We start from the raw sequence: 27,045 nt of genomic DNA on the forward strand, positions 1-27,045 counted from the left end.
GTCCTCGACTCCCTTCTGCAGCTGCCTGATTCCCCACATTCTTGAGACCCTTCAAAGGATTGCGTGGTTCAGAGGTATAGATATCAGCCTTTCCCTCCCCAAAATACAACAGCCGAGGTCGGTTAGTTATTTTGACCACATGATTATAATGAGTAACGTGCCCCAGTTAGGGAAAGAAACCAGCTGCACGCCTGTGGTGTGGAGCCAGGCTTATTTTACTTAAACAAATATACATAAGATAACATATGTGATAGACAGTGCGTTCAGAGAGGAAAGAGCTCAAACTTACACGTGTTAAAGGAAAAGAGTCAATACAAAATGGATTCTAACAAGGCATCTATTATGATTATATGCTTTGACAGTGGAAATGGAGCTCAGTATTGCTCCATCCAATTGACCGAAGTTTAGGAAATAAAACAAGGTAGATCGACTACATGTAGTGCAGCTTTTTCAGCGTTGTCGGAGTGTATATGTAGACTGCTATATTAATATTAATTACTGCAGGTCACCAATATGATGAAGGAAATAATGAAATTGTGTTTATCTATGAAAGGTACTAATGGTGCAGAACTGTAACCAAAGGTAAGGACATCAAACGGCGCAGCTGTCTGGTTGCAAAGTGATGTCTTGTGAGCATTCTGAAAGCTTCCCTAGGAATGTGTTCTGCCCATTTCGTACCACTGGCTTTGTGGTTTGTACCTCACATGCTCAAGTCATGTGTGGCTGTAGATACACATTCTTACCATAATTCTGCTATAGAGTTTTGGGCTTGGATGTGTGTAAGTTGTTTTTCTTCTAATAAAGTCTTTTGAGGCGCAAGGTATAGTGGCTCGTCCTCTTGCTGGCAAAGCACATGAGTATTGATTACTTTTTTTAGAATGTTTTTTTCTGCTGTCAGGTTCGGGCGTATGCTCTTCTTCTTCGGGTCAATACCGTAGTTTCTCTTTTCAGACTTTAACTTCGGTATTGTCTTCGATCATGGTTGACACTTTCACTTGATGGTACATTGGGGGTGACTTTGACCTCACGTGGTGGGGTGGGGGTTAGGGAGTGGTGTGGCGGTTTGCTGGAGACCAGGACTCCATCATACCACATGATAATCCGTGGGGTGCTTATGACATAGACCCCTCCCCTTGCAGATGCAGACCCTGACCGTTATCCAGCAAAGCCACCTCCACCTAATGACACCACTTCCTACCATGATAACATAGGGCAGCTGCATATCACAAGGTTCAGCTGCATACAAAACCACTAGAAGATTACTTATTATTTAAGACACTCTTACAATATCTGCCCATGCTAAAAGGCATGCTTAGACATACCTCGGGCATCTTTAAAGACCCAGTTAAGGCACGTGTCATTACTGCAAGGGTTAATAAGAAATAAACTCTCCCCATGGACCCTATTTACATCCGAAAACAACTCTCTCCTGTCTATGGTGGTTGCCACAGCAAAAAGGAGAGGAAACTCCCAAACATTTGGGGAGGCACCTCCACCAGAGAGAGAGTAAAAAGTTAAATGCTGTGGGGGAAAAGGGTAGCTGCCAATCTATCAATCAATGGAGGATTGCTAACTCCTTCGGTCTCCTGACCCGTTACGACATTGCTCATTGGGATGAGATGGAAGGACTCCAACACTTCCCTGAGAAACATAAAAAGAAGTCATACAAGATAGCTGTGGAGGGTAGATGGAATGGCAACACCTCAATTTGCTGCATCCTTGATGCAGCCTACATAGCAGCAAAAGGCGTTTATTCGAGCGTGTTCCTCTGTTAGCACGCCTGGCTTAGAATTTCAGGTTTTTAAATCTAAGATGCAATAACACAATCTTGCGGTGTCTTTTGATGGTAAACATATCTTTGATCCTCAAGTAGACACTCTACTAGAGAAGATTAAAAAAAGACAATGAGACGGCCAAAGCTATGGGCACATTGCAGACACCTTCATAATGTGGCTCCTTTCTCCGCTTACCTTATCGTGGAACAATAAAATCCACCTCCACAGATCCCTCTACATCTTACCAACGTCCCCAGCAACAGAATACCTTGCACAGGGGATATTACAGGGTCTCCTATGGGGGCAACAATACCAGAGGTAAAGGCAAGGGTGGTCTCGCCAAATCCGCTGGCAACTCACTTGCCAACCATTCCTCCTAATCACACCTGTCGGGGTTCAACTGCAAAGGCTCTTTCCTCCATGGCGAAGCATTACCTTGGACCAGTGGGTGTTGGTTATTATCCAACATGATTGTCTGGAGCTCACTTCCACACCTCCAAACATTCCACCTTGCAAACACAAACTTTCAGGAGAACATCAACAGCTGCTTAAAGAGGAAGTTCAAGCACTTCGCAGAAAAGATGCCATAGAACAAGACACAGAAGTTTATTCACTCTACTCCCTTATACCCAAAGAGGGCAGGTCCTTAAGGCCAGCGTTTGGGTATCAGACCCGTAAGCGAATGCAACCTCTCGGAGCACTTACACATGGGCACATTCACATATGCACCCTTAAACATGTCATTCCAATACTACTAAAAGGTGACTTCATGGCAGCCCTTGATCTGAAGGACTCCTGTTTTAACATTTCTATTTGTGTGGCGCTTCGCCGATACCTCAGGTTCATAATCATCAACCAACATTTCCAATTGAAGGTGCTCCCCTTTGAAGTCACAACTGCCTCAAGGGTCTTCACTGTCTTGCAGTTCTAGCAGCTTACCTGCGCAGGCAATACATACACATTTTTCCATATTTAGACGATTGGATCATCAAAAGTGCAACTTGTCAACTGTTTTCCACACCTTCAAGCCACCATAAATCTACTCATCAGTTAGGTTTTTCGCATAAGTGCAGTCAAATCCCACCTCCGGCCTCTCCAAATACAATCCCTACCTGGGATCCATTCACAATTCGCAATGGTGAATAGCTTATCCCAATGCCACTGGGATTCAAGCCTTCCAGACGCTCATTCCACATTTTCAGGCTCATCAGCTTGTACCAATGAGGACTGTTTAGCATCTAATCAGGATGATGGCTTCATGCATAGCCATAGTAACTCATGCCAGACCCTACATGCATCTGTTACAGGAGTGCTCAGCCTTTCAGTGGTCTCAAGTGGAGGGCAATTGGAGAATCTAGTGTTGGTTGTCCGCCAGCTTGCCACACTCTGCAATGGTGGAACACCAACAATCTCCTCAAAGGACGGCCATATCTAGACCTATTTCCGCAGAAAACCATAACAGCAGATGCCTCCCTCATGAGATCGGGGCTGCAGCATTCACAAGATCTCAGTCTGGGTGCTGGATAATCAACCAGAGATCTCTCCATATCAATCTCCTGGAGTTGCTAGTTGTTCACCTAGCACTGAAAGTCTTCCTTTCTCACCTTATTGGCAAGTAGTTCTGATAAAAACATGACTGCCATGTATTGGTTTCAAAAACATGGGAGGAGGGGGGCCAGTCCCCCTCGGGTATCTCATCTAGCCCAGACCATTTAGAAATGGGCTCTCTGTCACAGCATCCACCTGGTCGCAGAGTACCTTCTGGGAGTAGACAAAAACGTTGCGGATCTCAGCAGGAGCCGATAGCAAGTACACGAGTGGGAACTACATTCACATGTCCTCCCCTCCATACTTCCAGAGGAAGGGTCATCCAGAAGTAGATCTTTTCGCCACAGCAGAAAACGCAAAATGCCAAAACGTTGCCTCCATCTTCACACAGTCCAGGGGTAACATATTATAGAAGAGTTGATCAGGGATATTTGCTTATTCTTTTCCTCCTCTCCCACTGCTTCAGTTTGTGGTTCGCAAACTTTGGCAAGCATCTCTCACCCTCATCCACCTCCACATGGACACGAACACGACAACCATGGTTCACCACACTTACAGAACTCTAGGTATTTCTCCACGGGGTACTGCCAAACAGGCAGGACCTTCCACAAAGGACAATGGAAAAATCAGACACCTGGATCCCTGGTCTCTCAACTTTGCGAGCTAGCTCCTGAAGTCATAGTTTGGTTACTTAAACCTACTGCAACCTTGCATGGACATTCTCAAAGAAGCATGCAGGCCCACTACTTCTGCATGTTATGCGGCAAAGTGGAAAAGATTTATCCACCACTGCCATTCCAAACAAATTGATCCTTGGCAACCTAGTTTTCAGGACATTCTGTTTTCTTTTTCACTTACACACCTTCCGTCTAGCCTTTACATCTATAAAATTACATCTAGCTTCAGTGGCCGCATATCTGCAAAACAGACATCCTACATCCTTATTTAGTATCCAATTGTTAAAGCCTTCTTGGGAGGCCTTAAGCGGGTCATTCCTCCTAGGGTACGACCAGCTCCTACCTGGAATCCCAATATTGTGTTAACAAGATTAATGGGCCCTCTATTCGAACCTTTCCACTCCTACCTCTTTTCTAGAGGGCCACTACTTCCCTCGGGTTTGTCAGCCTCAAGCGTTAACCTTGGAAGAACCATTAGGATGGTACTGCCTGAATTTCTTCATAAGGTGGTATTTTAATTTCGCCTCAGTCAATCTATTGAATTGCCAGTATTCTTTCCGCAAACTGACTCAGTCTCAGAAAGGGCTCTACACACCTTAGATGCCATGAGCCCTTGTGTATTAAATTGAAAGAAGTTAGAAAGATACAACTCTTTGTTGATTTCTCTAAACCACACAAAGGAAAAGTAAGTTCTGAATCAGGCATTGCATGCTGGATTGTTAAATGTATCCAAACATGCTATGTCAATGCTAAAAGAGCTTTACCTAGACCTCCTAGAGCTTATTCCACTCGTACAAAAGGAGCTTTTATGGCTTTTCTTGGGAATATGCCTATAGTTGACATATGTAAAGCAGCTACTTCAGCTACCCCTTATACATTTACAAAACATCACTGCGTCAATGTATTGGCTCATCAACAAACCAATGTCGGCCATGCTTACGGAGGAAACTGCTTTTCAGTCTTTGGTAAAGCATGTGTATCTCCAGCCACACGTGCCTTGAACAGAAAATGTTACTTATCCAGTAAGCAGCTGTTTGTGGCATGTAGTGCTGTAGTTTCACATTCACCCACCCTCCTCCCCGGAAACACCTGTGGTTGTTGCAATTGCTTTTCCTAATTATCACTTATTCCTTCAACATGAGTATTGCATGATCCTACACTATACCTCACATTTGATCCTCACCTGCTTTGCAGGAAAATAGTCTAACAAAGAAATTGATGATCATGCTCATTGCCAACAAGAGGAGTTGCAGCAATGTTTTGTGACTTGAAAAGACTTTCTTTGAAGAAAAACAACTTCCACAAATCAGAGCCCAACACTAGATAGCAAGATTATGCTAAGCATGTGAATCAACAGCACTACATGTCACAAACTGGGTAAGTAGTATTTTCCTTTCTGGGCGCCTATTTGCTTCTATTTGTTTTAGGCTGTCCAACAGGTCTTTATCGCTCCCATGCAGCAAAGTTTGTTCACCATCACTCTTTGTGTTCTTCCACGAGCCCTCACTTTCTGTAAACAGGCCTTTACATTTTGACAAAGACAGAGGTTAAATGTCAAGCTCTTCTACCTTCTGAGGAAGTTGGCGTTTACTTTTCCTTACTCTGACTTCAAAGTGAGAGGATTTTATGTGGCAATCTTGTCAGGTAGTGGGAAAGAATTTTTTTTTTTTCCTAGCACACAACAAAATGTAAATGTCTGTAAATGAACTGTGCAAATATTTGAAAATATATCAGAATTACAAAAGCACAAATGGAGCACTTATTTTGTAATTCGGAAGTGTGGTGGAAACAAATATTTTAATACAATCAACACAAATCAGTACACTAGGTCATGCTATTTCTACATATTGTTCCTGGGTTGTATAGGTATATCTGAATACTATATGTGCAAATGCAATTGTCATGTCAGTTGAAAATATGTTGTCTGTAAAGTAAATGAACAGTAGAAACCTCATACTTTTACCTGCTCCAATAAAGTTGTAATGCAATGTATACAATGTTTCCCCAAAAGTGATTTCAGATTTTCATAAATCAGTCTCTCACATTGCCTGTTTTCAACAATCACACTTTTATGGCAAAGAGCTCTCTACATTTAATAGATGTAAGAAGAGTCCTAAGCATTTAATTAACAAAACAAAACATTTGAGAAAATCCAACAACTCTTTAACTATGGCCCAATTCCTGTGTGTTTAGCCACATCTTGATGATTAATCTACTGGTGGATAGTTTCCTGTATTACATTACACTATAAGCTAACCAACTAGTCTCTACCTAGCAAACCTAAATTGCATTCTACAAGGGGCAAAGTGGTGCTCTGTTTGGTTGAGAAATGTTCGCAGTGTTGGCCATATGGATAGCGACTATGTGTAAGGTTGTTCATACTACCTTGAAACTTCACTGTTTTGATACAGCACTTGGTCAGGCCTCCCTGATGTATTTTCTCAAAGAATCTTTGCTTCACTCTTCAGTTTCTGATTTCAGGGGCTTATAGAAGGAGAGCTTGCTGTTCTGTTTTGTGATAATGACTATCAGTGTTGATCTTACAGTGCAGAAGGAAATGTTCCTTTGTAATTGTAGGATCAAGGCATGTGTGTCGTACATCAACACACTTTGCATACTCCTGCCTTCTAGTGTTGGGTCTGGATTTGTGTGAGTTGTTTTTTTCTTTTTTTGAAGTTTTTCAAGTCACGAGGCAGAGTGACTTCTCTTGGTAATAATATGCATAGGCATCAACTCTACTGTTAGTGTTTTCTTTCTGCTGTCTGGTTCGGACATGTGTGCTTGCACTTCAGTTCTACACCATCATGGTTCTCCCTTTGGTTTGTGTTACACTAATCGCAAATGCTCAAAAAAATTCTATCACATTTTCCATTCTGTATGTTATTTCTCTGTCTCATGTTGAGTCGCTTATACTGCTGCCACTACAGGACCCTCTCCCTTCTGGCCTTTCTTTGGTCTGTAGCACCTTTTTCAGAGAATGATTAGCTGGTGATGGATGGATGCCTTTCCATTACAGCCTGTGTTGCCAGGCGAAGTATCCCCGGAACGACCAACACTAGGTCTGTAATCTGTATTTATCACCAGAGCACAGTGAAGTGTATTGTGATGCCTTCCGCTTGGAAAAAAAAAAAAAAAACCTTCGAGCACGTTGCCTCGTAATGTCACGAAGGTGCATCACGGATATACCAGACATCTTCAGTCATAAAAACGTCGAAAGAGAGGAAGAACGCTCTTGACCGTCAGCTTCAGAGGAAGAGGTGTTATCAATTGAGGGCAGCTCCATCGTTGGCCGACTTGGAGATGGAGGAAGTCACACCTGTTCACCAATTTGTGAGTACAGTACCCACTGTCCCTCAGCACTGTCAGTCCCACCAAAAGGCAGTTGACCCCTCTGGAACAACATACAGAGGCCCTTGGTCCACCACTGCCTTCCGGCTGTGGTTGACACTGAGTGACTGGTTTGGGTGCCTGCCATCTGGCTTGGTGCTGAAACACCAGCCAAATCATTCGGCATCGAGCACTTCGGTCTCACAACACAATGCAGCGCCTACCTGACCCTCGGTGCTGAGCTGAAAAACGCCAGTGACATCTGCCACTTCTATGCCTAGCGGAGCTTCAGTGCCGAAACCTGGTTTGGACCTGAAACCAACTTCCAAGCCTGATTCCGGCAGGCCAGTGGAGCCCATTCTCCATATACTCCAACAGCAACTGGATGCCAAGCAAAAGAAAATCCCCATCAAGCCTCACACTAGGTATATCCTTGCCAAATTTGCAGCCCGATTTCTCCTCCACCCAAAAGACTGCTGTCTTTCCATGAGGCTCTAGACTTACCGGTGCCATCAAAACACTAGAAAACTTTGGAGAAAGCCCCCGGCCCTTTACCTTCTCCACCACCCTCACTGCCTCCACCACCAGCTTCACCTTCTCCACCACTGTCCATAGAAGACCCACTAGATATTTCAACTCTGGGGTATCCACAGTATGAAACAGCTAAGCACGGTGAGGGACAGGACACTCTTGGAACACCAACACATGTCGACCCCTGAAATACATCAAACGTTCAATCCTCCAGGGGACACAGACCCAAGATCTATATCCCACCAGTTCCTGTCCTTCTGATGACTCAGCATCATATCAGGAGCTTATAGGCAGGGCTGCTGCATTCCACAAGGTACACCTCCATAAAGCCTTTAGAAGAGGACTTCTTTTATATAACTCTTTCCTCTACTAATAGGGCTACACAGTATCTCCCTGAGGTAAAGGTCATGTTAAGACACACACAGGACATCTTTAAAGAATTTATTAGGGCTAGGGTTTTAACGCCCCCCAAAAAAGTACAAGCCCTCCCCAGCTGATCCAATCTACATCTGGGGCCAATTGCCACCAGACTCGCCTATAATCACTGCTTACAAGCGTACATCCTTTCAAGCTAGTGTGGATGCCTTGCTGCAAGATAAAGCCAGCATATTGATGTGATGGGGAAGAGGGTTGTGGCACAATCCACCCATTGTTGGCATTTTGCCTATTCAATGGATCTACTTGCTCGTTATGATCGTGCTCACTGGGATGAAATGGAAGGTCTGCTCCAATATCTCCTAGTAGAACACACAAAATGAGGACATTAACTTGTTGCTGAAGACAAGCTTATATAAAACCCCTCAATACACTGTGCCTTAGGCACTGCTGACACTGCAGGTAGGGGTGTCAGCACCAGCATCTTGCTCAGACACCTTGCATGGCTAAGGAGTTCTGGCATTTCAAACCTGAGGTACAGCAAAATGTCCTTTCTCCACAGTTATCTCACACGATTTGGAAATGGGCTCTACATCACAACATTCACCTGCTAGCGGAATACCTTCCGGGAACAGACCACGATTTTGCAGACCTCCTCAGCAGGATGCAGCAACACGTTCACAATTGGGAACTCCACCCCAAGTCCTCCTTCCATACTTTTACAGATGGGGGTTTCCCTCAAAGAGATCTCTTCGGAACCGCCGACCATGCCAAATGCCCAAACTTTGCGTCCAGGTTCCCACACCCACTGTCCAAGGGCAACGTTCTATGGATCAGTTGGTCAGAGGTACTTGCCTATGCTTCCCCCCCCCTTCCTCTCTTTACATTTCTAGTTCTGAATCTCAGGCAAACATTTCTCACACTAATGCTAGTGGCTCCCATATGGGCCCGTCAGCCCTGGTTCATAACACTATTGTACCTCTCTGTAGTCGCTCACAAGAAGCTCCCCAACAAGCTGGACTTTCTCCCTCAGAACCATTGAGAAATCAGGCACTCAGATCCCAAGGCTCTCAACCTGGTGATTTGACTCCTGAGGTCATAGATTTCGGTTACCTGAATTTCCACCTGAATGCATGAACATTCTTAAAGAGGTTTGTAAGCCTACAAATCTGCATGATACGTGGTTAAATGAAAGAGATTTGTTTGTTTTTGCCATTCAAAACAAATTGATCCTTTAAATGCCTCTACACAGAACATTATCTGTTACCTGCTTCATTAACAACTCTTTAGGCTAACATTCACCTCTGTAAGGCTACATCTCAATACACTAGCTACCTATTGACAAAATGGACAACATGTCTTTATTCAAAATTACAGTCATTAAAGCCTTCATGGAGGGGTATAAGAGAGTGGTATGTTTTAGGTCCTACAGGGATAAATCTTGGTGTGATTTGTCATGGATGAATTCTATATGTACCTGTTTGAATCAGTTACATTAAATCTTGCTTTGATATCAGACCAACCATGGTATTGAGGTGTGACCAAACTCATAATTAGCATTTATTATAATTATTGTTCATTGTTTTAATTATTATTACCTATACATAATACATGTTATGGATTATAGAAAGGTATACGTCATGTTATGTTTTTGATTCATGTATCCAAAAGAGAATATTGAGCAATGAATCACATGTGGATATATTCCTTGAGAAACCTATTTCAAAATGTCTGCTGCTGTTCTTTGCTGATCAGCTCCACTTTCACTGTATGTCCCTTTTCTATGTTTAGTCACTAAGTTTGTATTCCTATGGAGTTTGAACTAGCTGCTCTGACTCACAAGAGGTTTTGGCCGAAATCATTTGAAGCAGGGTGCCATGTTTTGGAATAAATCTCCTTTTGTTGATCTTGTGGAGTGTCTGTGAACGTTTTTATATAAGAGAACTTTTTAAAAAATATTTGTATTACCATTTCAAAGTATACAAGCATTCTTTGAAAAGGTTAGTGGTATACAATCAACATAGGCATTAGCGTCTCATGTCTGCATAGTCCATTACCCACTTGCCAGTGTGTCTTCTCCCAGAATGTATAACAAATAAAACGTACTCCATACAGTGAAGTGCCATTTAACAGTAGCATACCTAGAACATGATCTCAACATATCGCAGTAAGACTTGCCCAGAATAGCGTGCGCAGTGTGAGGCCCTGTGTGGGTATATGACATCTTGTCTCTTTGGCAAAAGGTATACCATGTGGATATAGCTGTATTGTATTAATTCAATCCTCGCATTAACAGAACTCGTTTTACCCCTGTGTGTATGTCCCCAATTCTTTTGGTGTAATCTGTTCCCCACTGGCACCCTGCCATTTCTGCATGACTGTCCTCCCAGAATGTCTGTGTGTTATCAGCCGATAGCCTCTGGCAAATGCTAACATAGTGACTAACATTTGCGTGATTGGCAGAGCCTCTGCGAACGATGGCCATAGATGCCTGGCCATGGCAGCCTTTTTTTAATATTGGAAACATTATCCCCGGTCAGATCCAAAAATGTCATAAGTGTTATGTGTAGTAATAAAACTGATCACTGGTTACAGGTCCGAGACCATAATGCAGCCTCCCTCCCACCTCCGGTCAATTGACATCATCTGTGCTATCTGTGTGAAGGGGCTGTAGTATCCATATATCCAAGTCCAAAGCATAGGAAGCCCTTTGTATCACCCGCCGAATTGTCCGATCCCACAAACTGGTCAATCTGATGACATGTGGTAGGGAATCTGGGATGTGCAGACCTCTCATTAGTGATTCACCCAACTGGTGGACATCGTGGAAACCCGCCAAAAGGGACTTTTCCCAATTTTCTTCTCCATCCATCCATCCATCCAGCCAGTGAACCATGTGCTGCAGGTGGGCCGCCAAGTAATAGAGCTCCAGGTCTGGGACTTCCGATCCTTCCTTACTCCTTTCTCTTCTCTGCACCGTTTTTCAACACCCAAAAAATGCAACAAGTGTTTGTACAAGTCTTTAATAATTTGATGTGGGATTTCGTACATAGCTCTTTATAGGACGTAGAGACAGCGTGGTAGCACTACCATTTTTATCAGAGCTATCTTTCCCATTAATGACAAGTGTAGTGTATTCCAGAATGCTGCTGTTGGGCGCAAGGCCCCAGTTACCCACCCTAAGTTGAGGTCAAATGTTGCTCGCTCCCCACATTAAATCTGAATGCACAGATCTCACTGTGTCCCTTTTTCTATGTAATACCTGCATGCAGTGTGTTGGTTGATTGGCAGCTCACCAAGCAACCCTATTTGGGACAATGCAGATTTTTCCGTATTGACACGGAGACTCGAATTTCCCGAAATCTTGCATAATATTCAAGAGTAATAGAGGAGATATGTCAGGTTGGCGGAGATACAGGTTGGCGTCATCTGCGTAAAGTGAGACTGCTTGGTCTTTTAATCCCACTCTAATACCCCAATTCATCATAGCCAGTCTCAGGTGGTAGGTCAGCGGCTGCAATGCAAGGGCAAACAGGAGAGACAAAGGACATCCCTGCCGAGTGCTTCACTGAAGTAAGATCTCTGTGGATACATAGCGGCCAGTGCAGACCCTCGGTATCAGGCGTTCATATAACAGTCTCTCAAAACTAATTTAAGTGTGTCCCAGACCCACAGTTTCCAAGACCCACCACAGGTATTCCCAACACACAGAGTCAAATGCCTGTTCTATATCTAGAAAAGTCAAGGTGTAAGGGTCTTCCTCCAAACCACGGGAGTGCAGCGCATGTGTCAGTCCTCTTCTATTTCATAATGTGTTCCGATGGGGGAATATAGCTCGACTAGTTTACATGGACTAAGCGTGAAAGGAAGAAAATAACTTTTGTTATGATATGAAGGGAAGCACGAGCCTGTATCAGACCGCCGTCACAAGTGGCTTGTGGATATTGGGACTTCTCTTTTGTTTTCATAATTATTTGTCTATATGTGTGACAATGATTTTTTTTATTTCACTGTCACTTTAATGGCATAATCTCAGTGTATTTGTGAGTGATGTATGCCTATTTTGTCATTAACAATATTGCCATTTTTCAGAGTTTTCCTCAAATTGTTTTTTAGATTACTATGTACTACTGCTGTATACGTTTACCCTACCTAAATCAATAGCTGTTATCTTAACAAGCCTAATACAGTTCAGTGACAGCAGCCTGCTGCTAATGTGAGGCCTTGTGCTGCCAGTGATGTTTGATACTTTAAGTGTGAGAGTCCCAGATTTAATCTTGTCTGATGTTCTGTGTCAGAACTGTCCAGAGAATTGGGAAAGAACTTAATACAGAACGTGAATTTTCCTTCTTTCTGGGGAACAAATGCAATTTCAGTTTTAAATTCATATAGATGAAAGTAACTAATGCAGTGGATTTTCAACCATGTGGCTTGTTTAGTTATCCTTGACCTGTTGAAGATGTGTGCATGGTGTTTGAAGTTCTGGGTCATCATCTCCTAAAGTGGATCATTAAATCAAGCTACCAGGGTTTGCCACTTTCCTGCGTTAAGAGCATCATTCGACAGGTATTTGATAGCATGTTTCATCAGAATGTTATGTTTACTTCTTTAGCAACTGTCTCCAAGTGAACCATACTTGTTATTCAGAACTCTTGTTTCAGAGACATCTCTGTCAAAATGAAAACTTAGCATTTACACTTTCCATGTCAAACGTCAGTTGTGTTTAATACCTTGGCAGTTTTTATAGAGTGAACTATGCAAAAATAGGCTTTAAAGTGTTTCTCACCTTGCCAAAGGACAGTAATTATAACAATCCCTTATAAATAGTAAGGACTTATTTGTATTGTTTCAAAGAAAGCATTTAACCGGCTAGAACCAGTTCTTACACTTTGTCACAATCAGATGTTACAGTTTTGGTGAAATAATTTGCCTCAGTGCCAAGTTTGAGAGTTGGTCTTATTAGAATTTAGAATATCTTGTTTTTCATACTGAGGAAGAACCTTTGTGTCTGTGAATCACTGACTCATTAATATCTTGGGCAAAAAAGGCTGTAGACTTGCTTTCACTTAGGGAACTGGCTTCCTCATTGTAGGACGTAGGCTATCTATATGGTGGACTAAAAAGGAGTACACTGTGCAGAGGATACCCATCTGTTTGACAGAGGCAAAAGTAAATAGGACAAACGCTTTCTTTTGTGGCACTGTGAGTGAGCAGTTAGGCTTATCAGAGGGGAGTGCAAAGCATTTGTTGTACTCACAGAGGCAATAAATGAGACAAACACTCAAAGAATAAATATGAGACCAATTTAGAAAAATAACACTGCTTGTTCGATGGCATGTGTGGCTGTAGATACACATGCTCTGCATACTCCTGCCATCTAGTGATGGGTTTGGAGTGTAGCAGGTTGTTTTTCTTCGAAAAAGTATTTTCGACTCACAGAATCATGTGACTCCTCCTCCTCAGTGATACTGTGCATGGGCATCGACTCATTTGTTAGATTATTTTCTCTCCGCTGTCTTCTGGTTCGGAGGTATATCTTCGCTCCATCTTCCCCTCCCTCCGGGTTTCGAAACCCTTCTTCCCGTCTTTTGCTAAATCAGCGGTATTGTTTTCAATCACGTTGTCTTACATGCTAGAACTTGTCCCACTCCGTCGGTCCGAAAACCGCCTGCACGCCCTCCGGGGCCCCTCACCTGTTGGGCATACCTCAGCACATGTCACCGACCGCTATGCTGGTGTCATGGATGCCGTTTTGACTCTGTCCTCATGTGCCATGCAAATTTCCTGCACATTGATCAACTTCTGGTGTGTAACCTGTGCCTCTCCGATTACCATCAATAAGCTACCTGCGATGCCTGCAGCTCCTTCAGATTGAAAAAGACCCTTCAGGGCCGAAGAGCTCGTTGGCTAGAGACTTCAGAAGACACTCAGACATCTTTGGGGAGGAGCATGCCCAGGAAGATCCAGAACAGGAGGAGGCCTTCTCCATCCAGCACTCCGACATTCAGTCGGATATCAAAAGCGACAATGTGATATCTGCACCATCTGTGAGTATTGTGGCCCCTCCTGCTCCCTCGAAGACCTCCAGAAGGCCCCTTACTGAGATCGTCAGATGACCACTACCAGCAGGCCATGGCCAGTTCTGTAAAACAAGCTTGAATGCTCTGCCCTCCAACAAGGCACCAACCTCAACATCTTTGGCCTGAGATATTGTTGCTATTTCCATTTGACCTTTGGCACCGACCTCTTCAACACAGAGCGGAACAAGCTCCGCCTCTGCTCCCACAAAAGGGCACTGGCCGACAACCTCAATGTCAAGAATCAGGAATTTATTGTCTTTGTAGTCTAAACACTCTAGTGTTTCTTCGGCCACACCATCTCCTGTTGAACCCATTTTAGAGACCATGGAAACTCGTCAGCGCCGCCTCCAAATCCAGGAGGGTACAGGGCGCATTATTGCTTCCCCCGTCACCTTCAAGAGGAAACTATCCTTTCAGAAGGCTCTGTACACATCACCACCTTCAAAGAAGTTTAAGGACAAGGCCACAACTACTATTATCAAGCCTTTTCCCCCTTATCCCCCTCCTCCTTAAGTACTTTCTTCACCACCTCCATCCCCTGCTTCTTCTCTACCCTCTTCCCACCCTCATTCACCTCCATCTCCTACTGCAGGAGATTTAACATCACAGCCCCTCCCCTCACCCCTTTTTCGTTTTTTTATACTGGTGAAGATTTGCCTGACACCAGATCCATGGGAAACATATGACCCTGATCCCATGATTTCCACAGACCCAGATTTACACTGCGCACAACCCTCACGCCAGAGGATGCCACATCCTACCAGCATGTAATAGCTTGAGCAGCTGCATTCCTTAATGTTGTGCTGCACAGGGACCCCATTGAGCAAGACTTTATTTTTGATATTCTAACATCCACACACGGGGATATCCAGTTCCTCCCCATGCTTCGTCATGCAGATTACATTTTTAAGGAACCAGTCCGCTCTAGGATTATCACCCCTAGAATAGACAAAAAATACAAAGCTGCTTCCTCTGATCCAGTTTATATAAAATCACAGGTCCCACCAGATTCTTTTGTGGCTACAACTACACGTCAACCCAGACAAAGGAAAGAAAAAAAATTTGACGCCGCAGGTAAGAGTGGCTGCGCAAGCAGCCGAACATTGGAACATTGATAACTCCCAAGCTTTACTTGTGCTGTATGATCGGGCTCACTAGGATGAGACAGAGGAGAACCTCCAGTAGCTCCCAGATGAGCACTGAAAAAGGGGATTGTCACCGACGGATAAACAATCCGTAATTATTCAGTCAGATGTGCCCTAAATATGGCTGCATGTGGTATCAATACCAGCCTACTAGTAAGGAGAGATGCCTGGCTTTGATGCTCAAGTTTTAAACCAGAGTTAAAACAAGAGGTTCTCAATATGCTGTTTGACAAGGACCATTTTTTCGGCCCTCAAGTGAACTCAGTTCCTGAGAAGCTGAAAAAGACAGACAACGGAAAAACCATGGGTGCTTTACACGCCTCTTCCAAGGAGATAATTCTCATCACTCCACATTCAGAGGTGTTTACAAACCGACAAGTGCAGAGGCTTCCACCTCTCAGGCCAGACAGCCTTCACATTCATATTCATGAGGCTTCTACAGATGAGCCTATAGGGGTAATAACACCCAGGGTAGAGGCAAGAGCGCCACGACCTGTACCTCTACATCAACATCTAAATAGTGACTGCCTACGTTCTCCCACCCCTCACCTGTCAGGCGAAGACTTAAACATTTCTATACACGATGGCCGAACATTACTTCATCCAGTGGGTCCTTTCCATTATCCTTTATGGTTACTGTCTGGCGCTCATGACCACTCCTCCTAACATTCCCCATCGCTCTCACACAATCTCTCAAGAACACCTTCTTCTAAAACAAGATACAATCCCTTCTTCACTTAGGAGCCATTGTGACAGTTAGGTAACAACACCAAGGTACAGGAGTATACTCCCTATACTTCCTCGTTCACAAAAGAGATGCCTATCTCAGGCCCATTCTGGCCCTATGCCCTTAAACCAGTACATTCTATCAGAACACTTTCACATGGTTACTCTTCAAGACATTATGCCCCTCTTACAACAGGGCGACTTTGACGGCCCTAGATCTAAAGGACACCTGTTTCCATATTCCCATCCAGCCTTCACTCCAAAAATATCTCGGATTCCTCAATGCAGGCAACCACTACTAATTCAAGGTTGTTCCTTTCAGAGTCCCCACAGCTCCCAGGGTCTTCACAAAGTGGTTAGCAGTAGTACTAGCACATCTCAGAAGACAAAAAGTACCCGTATTCCTCTCCCTGGATGACTGGCTCATCAAAGCCAGCACCTTAGCGCACAGGTCCAACGTCACACTCAGATGACGGGGGACCTCCTTCACAAGTTAGGGCTCACACTCTACTTTCTCAAATCCCACCTTTAACCTCTTCAGATACAGCCCTATATAGGAGCTAGTCTCCTTGCAGAATTGGGGATAGCAGCCCACAATCTGGCTCGTGATCACAACTATCAGTCTCTCCTCCCTCAGTTTTGAGAGAATTCATCATACATGGACAGGAGTGTGATGCGCCTGTTAAGGATGATGGCCTCCTGCATTGCCATTGTTCCCCATGTCACACTCCACATGGACCTCTACAGCAGTGTCGGTCTCGTCTGTGGGCTTAATCACAGGGTCACTTGGAATATCTAGTGGTTTTAGACCACCATACTCTCCACTCTCTGCAATGGTGGAACACCACCAACCTTTTGAAAGAGTGCCCTTTTCTAGACCCTGTGGCTCACATCGTTCTGACAACTGACAGGTCACAAGCAGGCTGTGGCGTTTCCCTTGGAGAACTTTCAGTGCAGGGCCAGTGGGATCCCCATCATCAGTCCTCACACATCAACTTCCTTGAACTTCAGGCAGTATTTCTAGCCCTGAAAGCATTTCTTCATCACCTCTCTTAAAAAAGGTGTCTTAGTCTGCACAGACAAAATGACAGCAATGTGTACGCCCTTCAGAAACAAGGGGGGACATAGTCATTCCAATTGTCACAACCCTGTCAGACAGTTTGGAAATGGGATCTCCACCATCATATTCAGCTGGTGGCAGAGTATCTCCCATGAACCTACAACAACTGTGCAGATCTGCTCAGAAGGATTTTGATTGGGGTCGGTATGTTTTGACTGTTGTCACTGATTTCCTGCTAACCAGGTCCCCAGTGATTGTGCTCTCACCCTCTAAATTTGGTTGCTTGGGACCTCACACACCCCACATTTGGCATACTGGTGCCCCCATATAAGTCCCTAATATATGGTACCAAGGGCATTGGGGCACCAGGGGTTCCCCATGGGCTGCAGCATGTACTATGCCACCCATAGGAGCCAGTGCAAAATGTGTCTGCAGGCCTGCTATTGCAGCCTGAGTGAAAAGGGGCATGCACCCTTTCACTTCAGGTCACTGCACCAGGTCACTGTAAGCAACCCTTATGGTAGGCCCTCCTAGCCCAGAGGGCAGAGTGCAGGTACCTCTGTGTGAGGGCACCCCTGCATTAGCAGAGGTGCCCCTACGAACTCCAGCTCCATTTTCTGGACTTCGTGAGTGCGGGAACACCCTTTTACGTGTGTACTGGACATAGGTCACTACCTATGGCCAGCTACATAATGTTAACTCCGAACATAGGCACGTTTGGTATCAAACATGTTGGGATCGTACCCCAATACTGTTGCCAGTATTGGAAGTATGATTTCCATGCTGTCTGGGGGCTCCTTAGAGGATACCCAGAATTGCTTCTACCAGTTTGCCGGGCTTTCCAGGCAGCCCGCACTGCTGCCATCCCACAGACTGGTTTCTGCCCTCCTGCTGCTTGATTAGCTCAAGCCCAGGAATACTGGGAGAGGGAAGCAACACCCTCTCCCTTTGTAAATATGTGTTTCATGGCGTGGGAGGGGTAGCCTCCCCACACCACTGGTACGCTTTGAAGGGCACATTTGGTGTCTTCTTTGCATAACCTGGTTTGCACCAGTCCAGCTACCCCCAGTCCCTGCTCTGGCACAAAACTGGGCTTAGGAAAGGGAACTGACCATTCCCCTGTCCATCATCTCCCCAGGGGTGGTGCCCAGAGCTCCTCCAGGTGGCCACTTGATTCTGCCATCTTGAAACCAAGATGGGCAGAGGCCTCTGGGAGCATCTGAGTGGCCAGGTCAGGCAGGTGACATCACAACCCCCTCCTGATAGGTGGTCACCCTGCTAGGTGACCAATCCCGTTTCTGGGCTATTTAGGGTCTGTTTCTTGGGTGGGTCCTCAGATTCGACGTGCAAGATTACAGGTGGATTCCTCTGCAGTGTTTACTTCACATTCTGGCCATTGGAACTGCAATTGGACCCTCCAGAAACCGACAATCTGCACAGTGACAACTCTGCTTGCAACAGTGTTTCCACAGCTCCTTCCAGCAACTGCAACAGTTCCCCGGCTGTGCAACCTCTGAGGGCTGCACGAGAAGCAAGAAGGAATCTCCCTTGGAGTGAAGTGGATTCACTCCCCTGCAACCACAAGCACCAACTGCAATGACGACTGGCTGCGTGGATCTCTTCTCTTCCAGAGCTGCATGGATCCTGCATTACAGGTGGTGGTCTGGAATGGTCCACTTGGTCCTCGCTCCAGCTGTCCAACTTTGGAGACGGTAAGTCCTTATCTCTCCACGCAGGGCAGTACCACCGGGCACCATGTCCCTAACAGCTGCCAAGGCTTGTTGGCATTTCCTCCAAGGGATCTTCAGACTCCGTGTAGCCCCTGCGAAGCACAGTCCTCTGCGTGCTGCTTCTGCGATGTTGGACTCCTTTCAAAGTGTGCTGCGTTGGCCTCACAGCGACTTGCATGTTTGCTGCTTATGGGGGTTGCCTTCACTTCCTGTGGCTCTCCTCACTGCTGTGGGTCACCCGTGACTCCCCTCTGTGGGTTGAGTCCCTCTTGATCATGCTGGTCCCCGGCAGCTCCGCATTCCTTCTTCCATGACATTCGCTTTTGCCAAGGCTTGGTGGTTTTTTCACACCACTGACTGACTACAACCCATCTTCCGGCTTGGTACGTCGACTGAATCACTTCAGGAAATCTTCAGCTGCTCCAGTGCTGCACTGCTGATTGTCTGTTTCCGGTCGACCTGGTCCTGCATCCACATACTGGTGGGTAGTGGCTCCTGTCACAACCGGACACTCCAATGTGAACTGGACTTGGTCCCCTTCCTTTACATGTCTTCCTCTTACAGGACCCACCTTTGGTTTCTTGCAGTCTTGTCTGGGTCTGGCATTATCCTCTTCTGAAGTCCTTTTTTGTGGGTTTGGGTAGAACCATATACTTAACTCTTTTCTCCTGGTCGCTGGGGGGCACTCTGGTACTTACCTTGTGGTTTTACTATTTCCCCCAGGCCCCCTCTAACGATTCCTCTTTCTTGGACGGGGGCTCGATTTTCACATTCCACCTATTAAATGGCCCCCAGCCTTCAGTGTTGTCTATTGCTTTCACTGTTTTCTATTACTTTTATGCTGTTCACTGACTTCTAATGTGTACATAATAGTGTGTTGCTTAACTCCAGTTGGGGTATTGCCTATTCAGTATTTTAGTACTTGTGTTACTGTAATAAAATACCATTATGTTTGTAACACTGTGTGGTTCTTCTATGTGTGATAGTGTGTGACTGAAGTGGTAGTACATTAGCTTTGCATGTCTACTAGATAAGTCTTGGCCGTTCATCCACAGCTACCTCTAGAGAGTCCTGGTTACCTAGAGACTGCTTACACCTCACTATTAGGAGATGCCTGGACCTGGTATAAGGTGATAACACCATAGGTGCTCACCACACACCAGGCCAGCTTCCTACAGATGCAGCAGCAAGTCCAAGATTGGGAACTCCGCCTACAAGACCTTCAAAAATACTTCCGGAAGTGGGGAATGTAGAAAGTTGTCTCTCTCTATACTATACCAAAGTAAGGTATAGTGTTCACAGAGTCTAGGGGATCCCCAAAAGCTTTACTGAGGCTAAAGTAGATTATACCAATGCCCTCTTTTGTGGTTGTGTGGTCAAGCATTTAGGCTTATCAGAGGATAGTGCTAAGCATTTGCTGTGCACACAGCCAAGAAATGAGGCACACACTCAATGACTAACTCCAGGCCAATGTTTTATGTATCAAAAATATATTTTGTTACTTTACTAGAACCAAAAGGTATTTGTTGCAGGTAACTACATTTGTAATTATGTATCAAGCATATGTAGTACTTTGTTTACGTTTTGCAGATAAAGCAATTTACAAAGTAACGCTTTTCAGTTTGAAAAGTTGACACTTTTTCATTGGAACCAATGCAGCTAATAGGTAAGTGCACTGCTTATGACCCCAATATCGGAGAATAAGGCTGTACACAGGTTAAAGTTCAAGTCGACCACAGAAGTGCAACACAAGGCCGGCCGGCTGCAGAGGTCAAAGTTGGTGTTGGGTTTTCAATGGAACTCTATGAGGACTGAGGACGCTTGATGGGACACAGATTGCAGGTAAGTACCCGTGGTTTCAGGCATCATCCTGGGGGGGGGTTAGGTCAGCATCAGCGGGGCAAAATGTCAGCACCAAACACACCCTCAGTGGCACAGGGTTAGTTGAGTGCAGGTTCAAACACAACGTTGGGTGCCCAATGCTTTTCAATGGGGGAACCCCAGGGGTTGGTTCCCAAAAAAACAAAGGTTGGACAGGGAGGAGAGGTGGCCGCTGGAAGTTGCTGGACCGTCGGTCTGATTCTCCAAGGACCGGGGCTGCGGGTGTGGGGGGTACCTTTGGGCGTCAAGGTTTATTGTGCTGAAAAGCTTGATACCAAACTTCCCAGTCTTCAGTGGAGCCATCATGTAGCTGTAGAGCTCATAAAGACAAACTCCCAGCTCATGTACTTATTATGGCCACACTGCATTTACAATGTTTAAGAATGGACTTAGACACTGTAGGGCATATTCCTCATGCAGCTATGCCCTCACCTGTGGTATAGTGCACCCTGCCTTAGGGCTGTGAGGCCTGCTAGAGCAGTGACTCACCTATGCCACCGGCAATGGTGTGTAGGCGTGGCACCCTGGGAGGGATGCCATGTCAACTTTACCTTTTTCACCAACACACACACACACACACACACACACACACACACACACACACACACACACACACACACACACACACACACACAATCTGCAATGGCAGTGTCCATGTGTTTGGTGGGGAGTTCCTTAGGGTGACAGAATACAAGGACCCTCCCTGGCCACAGGGCCCTTGGTACCACTGGTACCCTTTACAAGACACTTAGCTGTGTGTCAGGGGTGTGCCAATTGTGGAAGCAATGGTAAACTTTAGTGAAGGAACTCAGTCAAGTTAGCATCAATATCAGGCAAAAAGTAGGGGGGGTAACCATGCCAAAAGGGAATTTGAATCACAAACATTTTAAAGGTGCCAAGGGCATTCTTTAAACGAAAGGGCATAACAGTGAACTGATAAGGCCCATCAGGTGTAGAGAACGCAGTTCTTTTTTTGCTCTTGGTGCCAGGCAAATTTGCAGTCAAGTCAAGTCCAAGGTACTGAGAAACTTTGCTGCACCTTATTTGTCTGTCAGCTCATCAGTCCTTGCAATAGGGTGAACATCTGTCTTGGTGACAGAGCTGAGACCTCTGTAGTCCAGACAGGGCCTCATTTCTTTATTTCCACTCTGGGGATGAGGCTTGGGGACTAGGACTACTGGGCTAGCCCAAAGGACTGTCAGAGGGTTCAGTAAACCGTAAATCCAGCATCTTGTTGACTTCAACTTTAATGATCTCCTTAGCTTGATCAGACTGCTTATAAATCTTGGATTTGACAGGCAAGCTGTCTCCAGTGTCCGTAGGTATACCAAAGTGTCTGTCCAGGGGTTAAGGAGAAGAGCTCTGCATACTGCTGTAGGACTTGCCTGCAGTCAGCCTGCATTTGGGCATTGAGGATGTCTGAGTAGACAAACTCCATCAAGTGACCCATCTTTAAGGTTGTGAGAGAGGAGGTCAGGGAGAAGTTCACACTCTGCTTCCTGATCCTCATCAGCAACCATCAGCATGATTACATCAGCCGTGTCACAGAAAAGCTTGAGGCGGTTTGTGTGTCCTGTTAGTGTCGAGGTCTACCAAATAGGTGACTGCACTTTTCCTTTCTAAGATAAGATAAAGGTCACTCCTGTCAATCAAATGGGTCAGTCGAAGAGCCCGGTCTTGAGGTCCTTCCTGACCTAAGTCAGCGAGGTGGGACTGCCTGAAGTGAACCGGCATCGTGTTCCAGATCTTTGCGGCGAGGTAGGAAAAGGAGTTTCCTCCAGTTGTGTTCTTCCGGGTCCTAGGGATGGTGGTGTGTGCCAGTTGAGCAGAGTGAATTGGTCTGGTGGGTGTGTAGGAGGAGAGGTGATGGTTAAGGTAGGCAGGTCCAGTGTTATGAATGGCCTTGTAAGTGTGTGTCAGGAGTTTGAAAGTGATGTGTTTGTTGACAGGGAGCCAGTTTGGGGGGGGGTCTCAGCTGGGCAGAGATGTGGCTGTGGCAGGGGATGTCTGGGTGGAGTTTGGCCGCAGCATTCTGTATATTCTGGAGTCTTGTTTGAAGTTTCTTGTTGATGCTGGCATGGAGTGCGTTACCATAGTCGAGTTTACTGCTGACAAGTGCATGGGTGACTTCTTGTGTCAAAGCGTATCCACTTGAAAATCTTCTGAAACAGGCAGAGTATGTGGAAATACGAGGATGAGACAACGTTGACTTAGCGGGCCATAGACAGTGAGGAGTAGAGAATGATGCCGAGGTTGCATGTGTGGTCGGTGGGAGATGGGGCAGTTCCAAGGTGAATGGGCCACCAAGAGTCATCCACAAGGCAATGGGGTTGGGGCCCAGGATGAGGATCTCCATCTGAGTTGAGCTTGAGGCAACTGTCTTCCATCCATTTAGTGACTGCCTTCATTCTGTTGGGAAGGTTGCTTTTGGCTGTTAATGGTTCGTCAGTGAGGGAGATAATTGTCTTCTGCATATGACACAATGTTGAGCCTGTGTTGTCTGATGATCTTGCAGAGCAGGGTCATGTAGACCTTGAAGAGGGTGGGACTCAGAAAGGAGCCCGGGGGTACTATGCATCTGATTTCCATCGGTTTTGAGGTGAAAGGTGGGAGCCTGATGACTCTCTGGTTTCGGCCGGTGAGGAAGGAACAGATCCGCTCCAGGTGTTTGCCGTGGATGCCAGCGTTGTGTAGCCTGGTGCACAAGGTGGTGTGGGAGACAGTGTCGAAATCAGCAGAGAGGTCGAGAAGAATGAGGGCAGCTGTTTCACAGTGGTCCACTAGGGTGCGGATGTCAACTGTGGCGGCTAGAGTGTGGTTTTGGTGCTGTCGTTGCTCCTGAATGTGGATTGGGAGGGATCTTGGATGGAGTTTATCTCCAACTCAGTGAGCTTTGTGTTGATCACTTTTTCGATTACCTTGGCTGGAAAAGGGAGCAGTGAGATCAGTCTTTTCTTCAGCTCTATTGTGTCTGCAGAGGGCTTCTTCAGTAGGGGGGGTTTATCTCGGAGTGTTTCCAGTCATCCGGGAAGGTATCAGACTTGATGGAGTGGTTGATGGTATGGCATAGTTCTGGTGTGATGGTGGTGCTGGCTCGGTTGAAGATGTGGTGGGGACATGGGTCAGAGGATGCCCCAGAGTGGGTGGGTCACATGAGTTTTCAGGGTGTCTTCCGGGGTGGTGAGGGTCCAGTGGTTTATGGTTGGTGGGGGGAGGGTGTAGTCCATGGTGGTGCTGGTGGTTTTTTTTTGCTTGCGAATCCTTTGTAGATGTCCTCGATTTTTTTGTTGGAAGAAGGTGGTGAGAATGTTGCAGAGGTCTTGGGAGTGGTGGATGTCTGTGGTGTCCATGAAGTGCCCTGGGAGCCACAGGCTCCAGAACCCATACCTTCTGCCCTTTGTTTAAACTCCACCAGTGCACCCTTTTGGTCATACTACTGCTTCTGGAGCTGTGGCTGCCCTTAAGGTTTTTGGATGCTTTTTCCATGTACTCTGCCATCCTAGAGCGGAGGCCCAGTATATAGTCCACTACATTTTAGCTTTGTGTAGATTGTGGAAACAATGGTACAGTTTAGTTAAGGAACACTGGTGTTGGGGCCTGGTTAGCAGGATCCCAGCACACACTCAGTCAGGTTAGCATCAGTACCAGGGAAAACGTGTGTGTGTGTGTGTGTGGGGGGGAGGGGGGGAGGTTGGATGGGGTACGTAACCATGACAAAAAGAGGTACTTCCCTACATCCACCATGAAATGTACATGTTTTTCTTTATGAAAAATGGTATAGTATCTTCTGCACTGTCCAAAAAACTTTCCAAGAAGTTGGACTTAATCCTCTGGATTGCAAGCTGTTTCAGGAAGCATGTTGGAACATAAATCTATTTTTCGCTGGAGGCTCCCTATGACATCAGTCAATGTACATCACTTATGAATGAAAGATATGCCATGTACCTTTCAGTCGCACCTTCTTGCCCTTGGATTTCAGTGTTCAGGAGAAATCCAAAGAAATCAGCTTCTAGAAGCAATCATTTTAGTTCAACATAACAAAAATAATATTGGGTTTTACTGTAAATAATGCATCATCCCTAAGAACTGAGTTTTTTTTTTTTTTTTTTTAAACTTCAGTTCGTTTCTCCCTGTTGAGGTTTTACACACGGTGCCATTGGTTAAGATCTTGGAAGCCAAAACATTAGGCAAGCAGCTCTTCAAGATGCATACTTATAAATGCCAGTCAAAGAGGAGTATTGTTAAGCAATACAGTCATAAACACATTTTATCATTCTTTTCCTTTCTGATTATATATGATTCAATGGGAAAGAAAACTGAAGAATATAGTATTTTGTTACTAACAACTCACAGAGGAGACTGTGAGCTAAAGTCGCATACCCCTGGTCATGCACTAAATAACAATAGACTTAAGTGGCAGAAGTGTACAGGAAATGTCAAAGGTTTATATTCTAGCAAGCATCTGAAAATCTTTAACTTCCCTCGGCTAAGACCAAAGAATCCCATAGATGACACCTAGCTGTAGAAAAGAATGCTCATTCTAAGGGTAATCATCCTGTACTCCATCTCTAAAATAATAGTAATGAAGGTCAAAAAGTCTGGGTTGAATCCTGTGACTGGTACTGAAGGAGATTTTTTTGTTAGGGTCTGAGTCATGTAGTCCTGTACAACCTATAACGCCTGTTTAAGTAACTCCATATATGCAGTAATTTAATATTCTGTTTTCAGGTTCTGCAGGGTCTGGATTACTTACATTCAAAGTGCCAGATCATACATACAGACATAAAACCTGAGAATATTCTTCTGTGCGTGAATGATCAGTATATAAGGCGACTGGCTGCTGAAGCAACAGAGTGGCAACGATCTGGAGCACCACCTCCATCTGGCTCTGCAGGTGATTTTCATTTTAAATAATCCTCTACTATTCAACCAGTTGAGACCATGCATTAGCAGTTACGGAGCATACAAATAATTTACCAGTTTGTGGATGTGCAAGATAATAATTCTGCTTATGGTGTATGAAAGTTTCCATTCAGATATTTCTATCTATCTGGCAATTTGTTTGGTTCCATAATAAAAAAAAAAATATTTAAGTGTTCCTTTCCTTTGTTAAACTAGCAAGTATGGATTCCCAGTGTTTCCATTGCATGATATCTTTACCACCTCGACATGCTGATCATTTCTTACTAACCACATTCTTATTCACACTTAACAAAAATCCTTTGCAGTTTCCATTTCGGAAAGTTTTTTTCTTATTTTAATTTACCTGCATTCTCCTCATTGCTATGGCTCAAATAGCCTGATTCAATATGTTTGTCTCATGGCGTCACCCTTCTTGCAGTTTCTTTTTAGAGGTAAAAATGTCTATGATGGAGGAACAGTCTGCCAGACTTAGAAATAACTGCAAAGCTGACAGTAACTTTTAAAGAATTGCCAGGAACTGCTATGACGGTATTTCTTGTCAGTGCATTTCACTTTTTGGTATACGGCTTTGTCAGCATGACCTTGGTCCACAGCAAACAGTTTTCTTTTTTATTTTAAAAAAGAAAATCCTGAAATGGAATTTTCTTTTTTAAAACAGAAAATACAGTGTTACCCTCGCCATGGGAGTTATCTCCCATGTGAGGGATGGATTTAGCAGTTTTCACAGTCCCTTACTGCCAGTGTTTTCATGGTGGTGACAGGCAATGAAAACTGAGCTCTAATTCCGCCAAGCTAAATCATATGGGCAGAATTACAGGTCTGCCTTTGACTGCCCTTACTACACACAGCCATCCAAAGGGTTTAATTGTGGGGGAATTGGTATTTTCTCCACTGTGATTAAACCTATTGTCTGCCTGCATTCTAAATGTGACAGGCGGACCATTATCTCGGTGGTAAGCATTCTTTGTCTATACTGCAATGGAGTATGCTGACTGCCAAGATATAAAGCAGGCTTTAAGTCTTTTTGCAAATGGTCTGTTTTCAATTACTAAAATGTACAGTGAGACAGTTAAAAGTAAGATAGCTTCTGTCTCAATTGTATCAAAGAACAGGGACCAGAAGCTCTTTTTAACACATTTACCAAAAATGTATCAAAATTATAACTTGAAAATAAAGTGGTCATCAGAGTGCCATAGAGGACAATCGGGGTTATTTTATCTCTGTAATCACTTATAGTAATTCGTGAAAGTATTAGTAACAGTCAGGT

At 44.9% G+C, this 27,045-nt stretch overlaps 1 protein-coding gene across 2 annotated transcripts in view; it reads left to right on the forward strand.

Moving 5' to 3' along the window:
- The window catches only part of SRPK1 (SRSF protein kinase 1), a 516,348-nt gene that overhangs the window by 214,977 nt on the left and 274,326 nt on the right, over positions 1-27,045 (forward strand). For both annotated transcript variants that reach the window (XM_069238761.1, XM_069238760.1), the window contains exons 7-8: positions 12,693-12,799; positions 25,584-25,749. In XM_069238761.1, the coding sequence (XP_069094862.1) occupies positions 12,693-12,799; positions 25,584-25,749 (273 nt within the window). The remainder of the gene's footprint in view (positions 1-12,692; positions 12,800-25,583; positions 25,750-27,045) is intronic.

The sequence above is a fragment of the Pleurodeles waltl genome, chromosome 6 (assembly GCF_031143425.1).
Source record: "Pleurodeles waltl isolate 20211129_DDA chromosome 6, aPleWal1.hap1.20221129, whole genome shotgun sequence".
Taxonomy (NCBI): Eukaryota; Metazoa; Chordata; class Amphibia; order Caudata; family Salamandridae; genus Pleurodeles; species Pleurodeles waltl.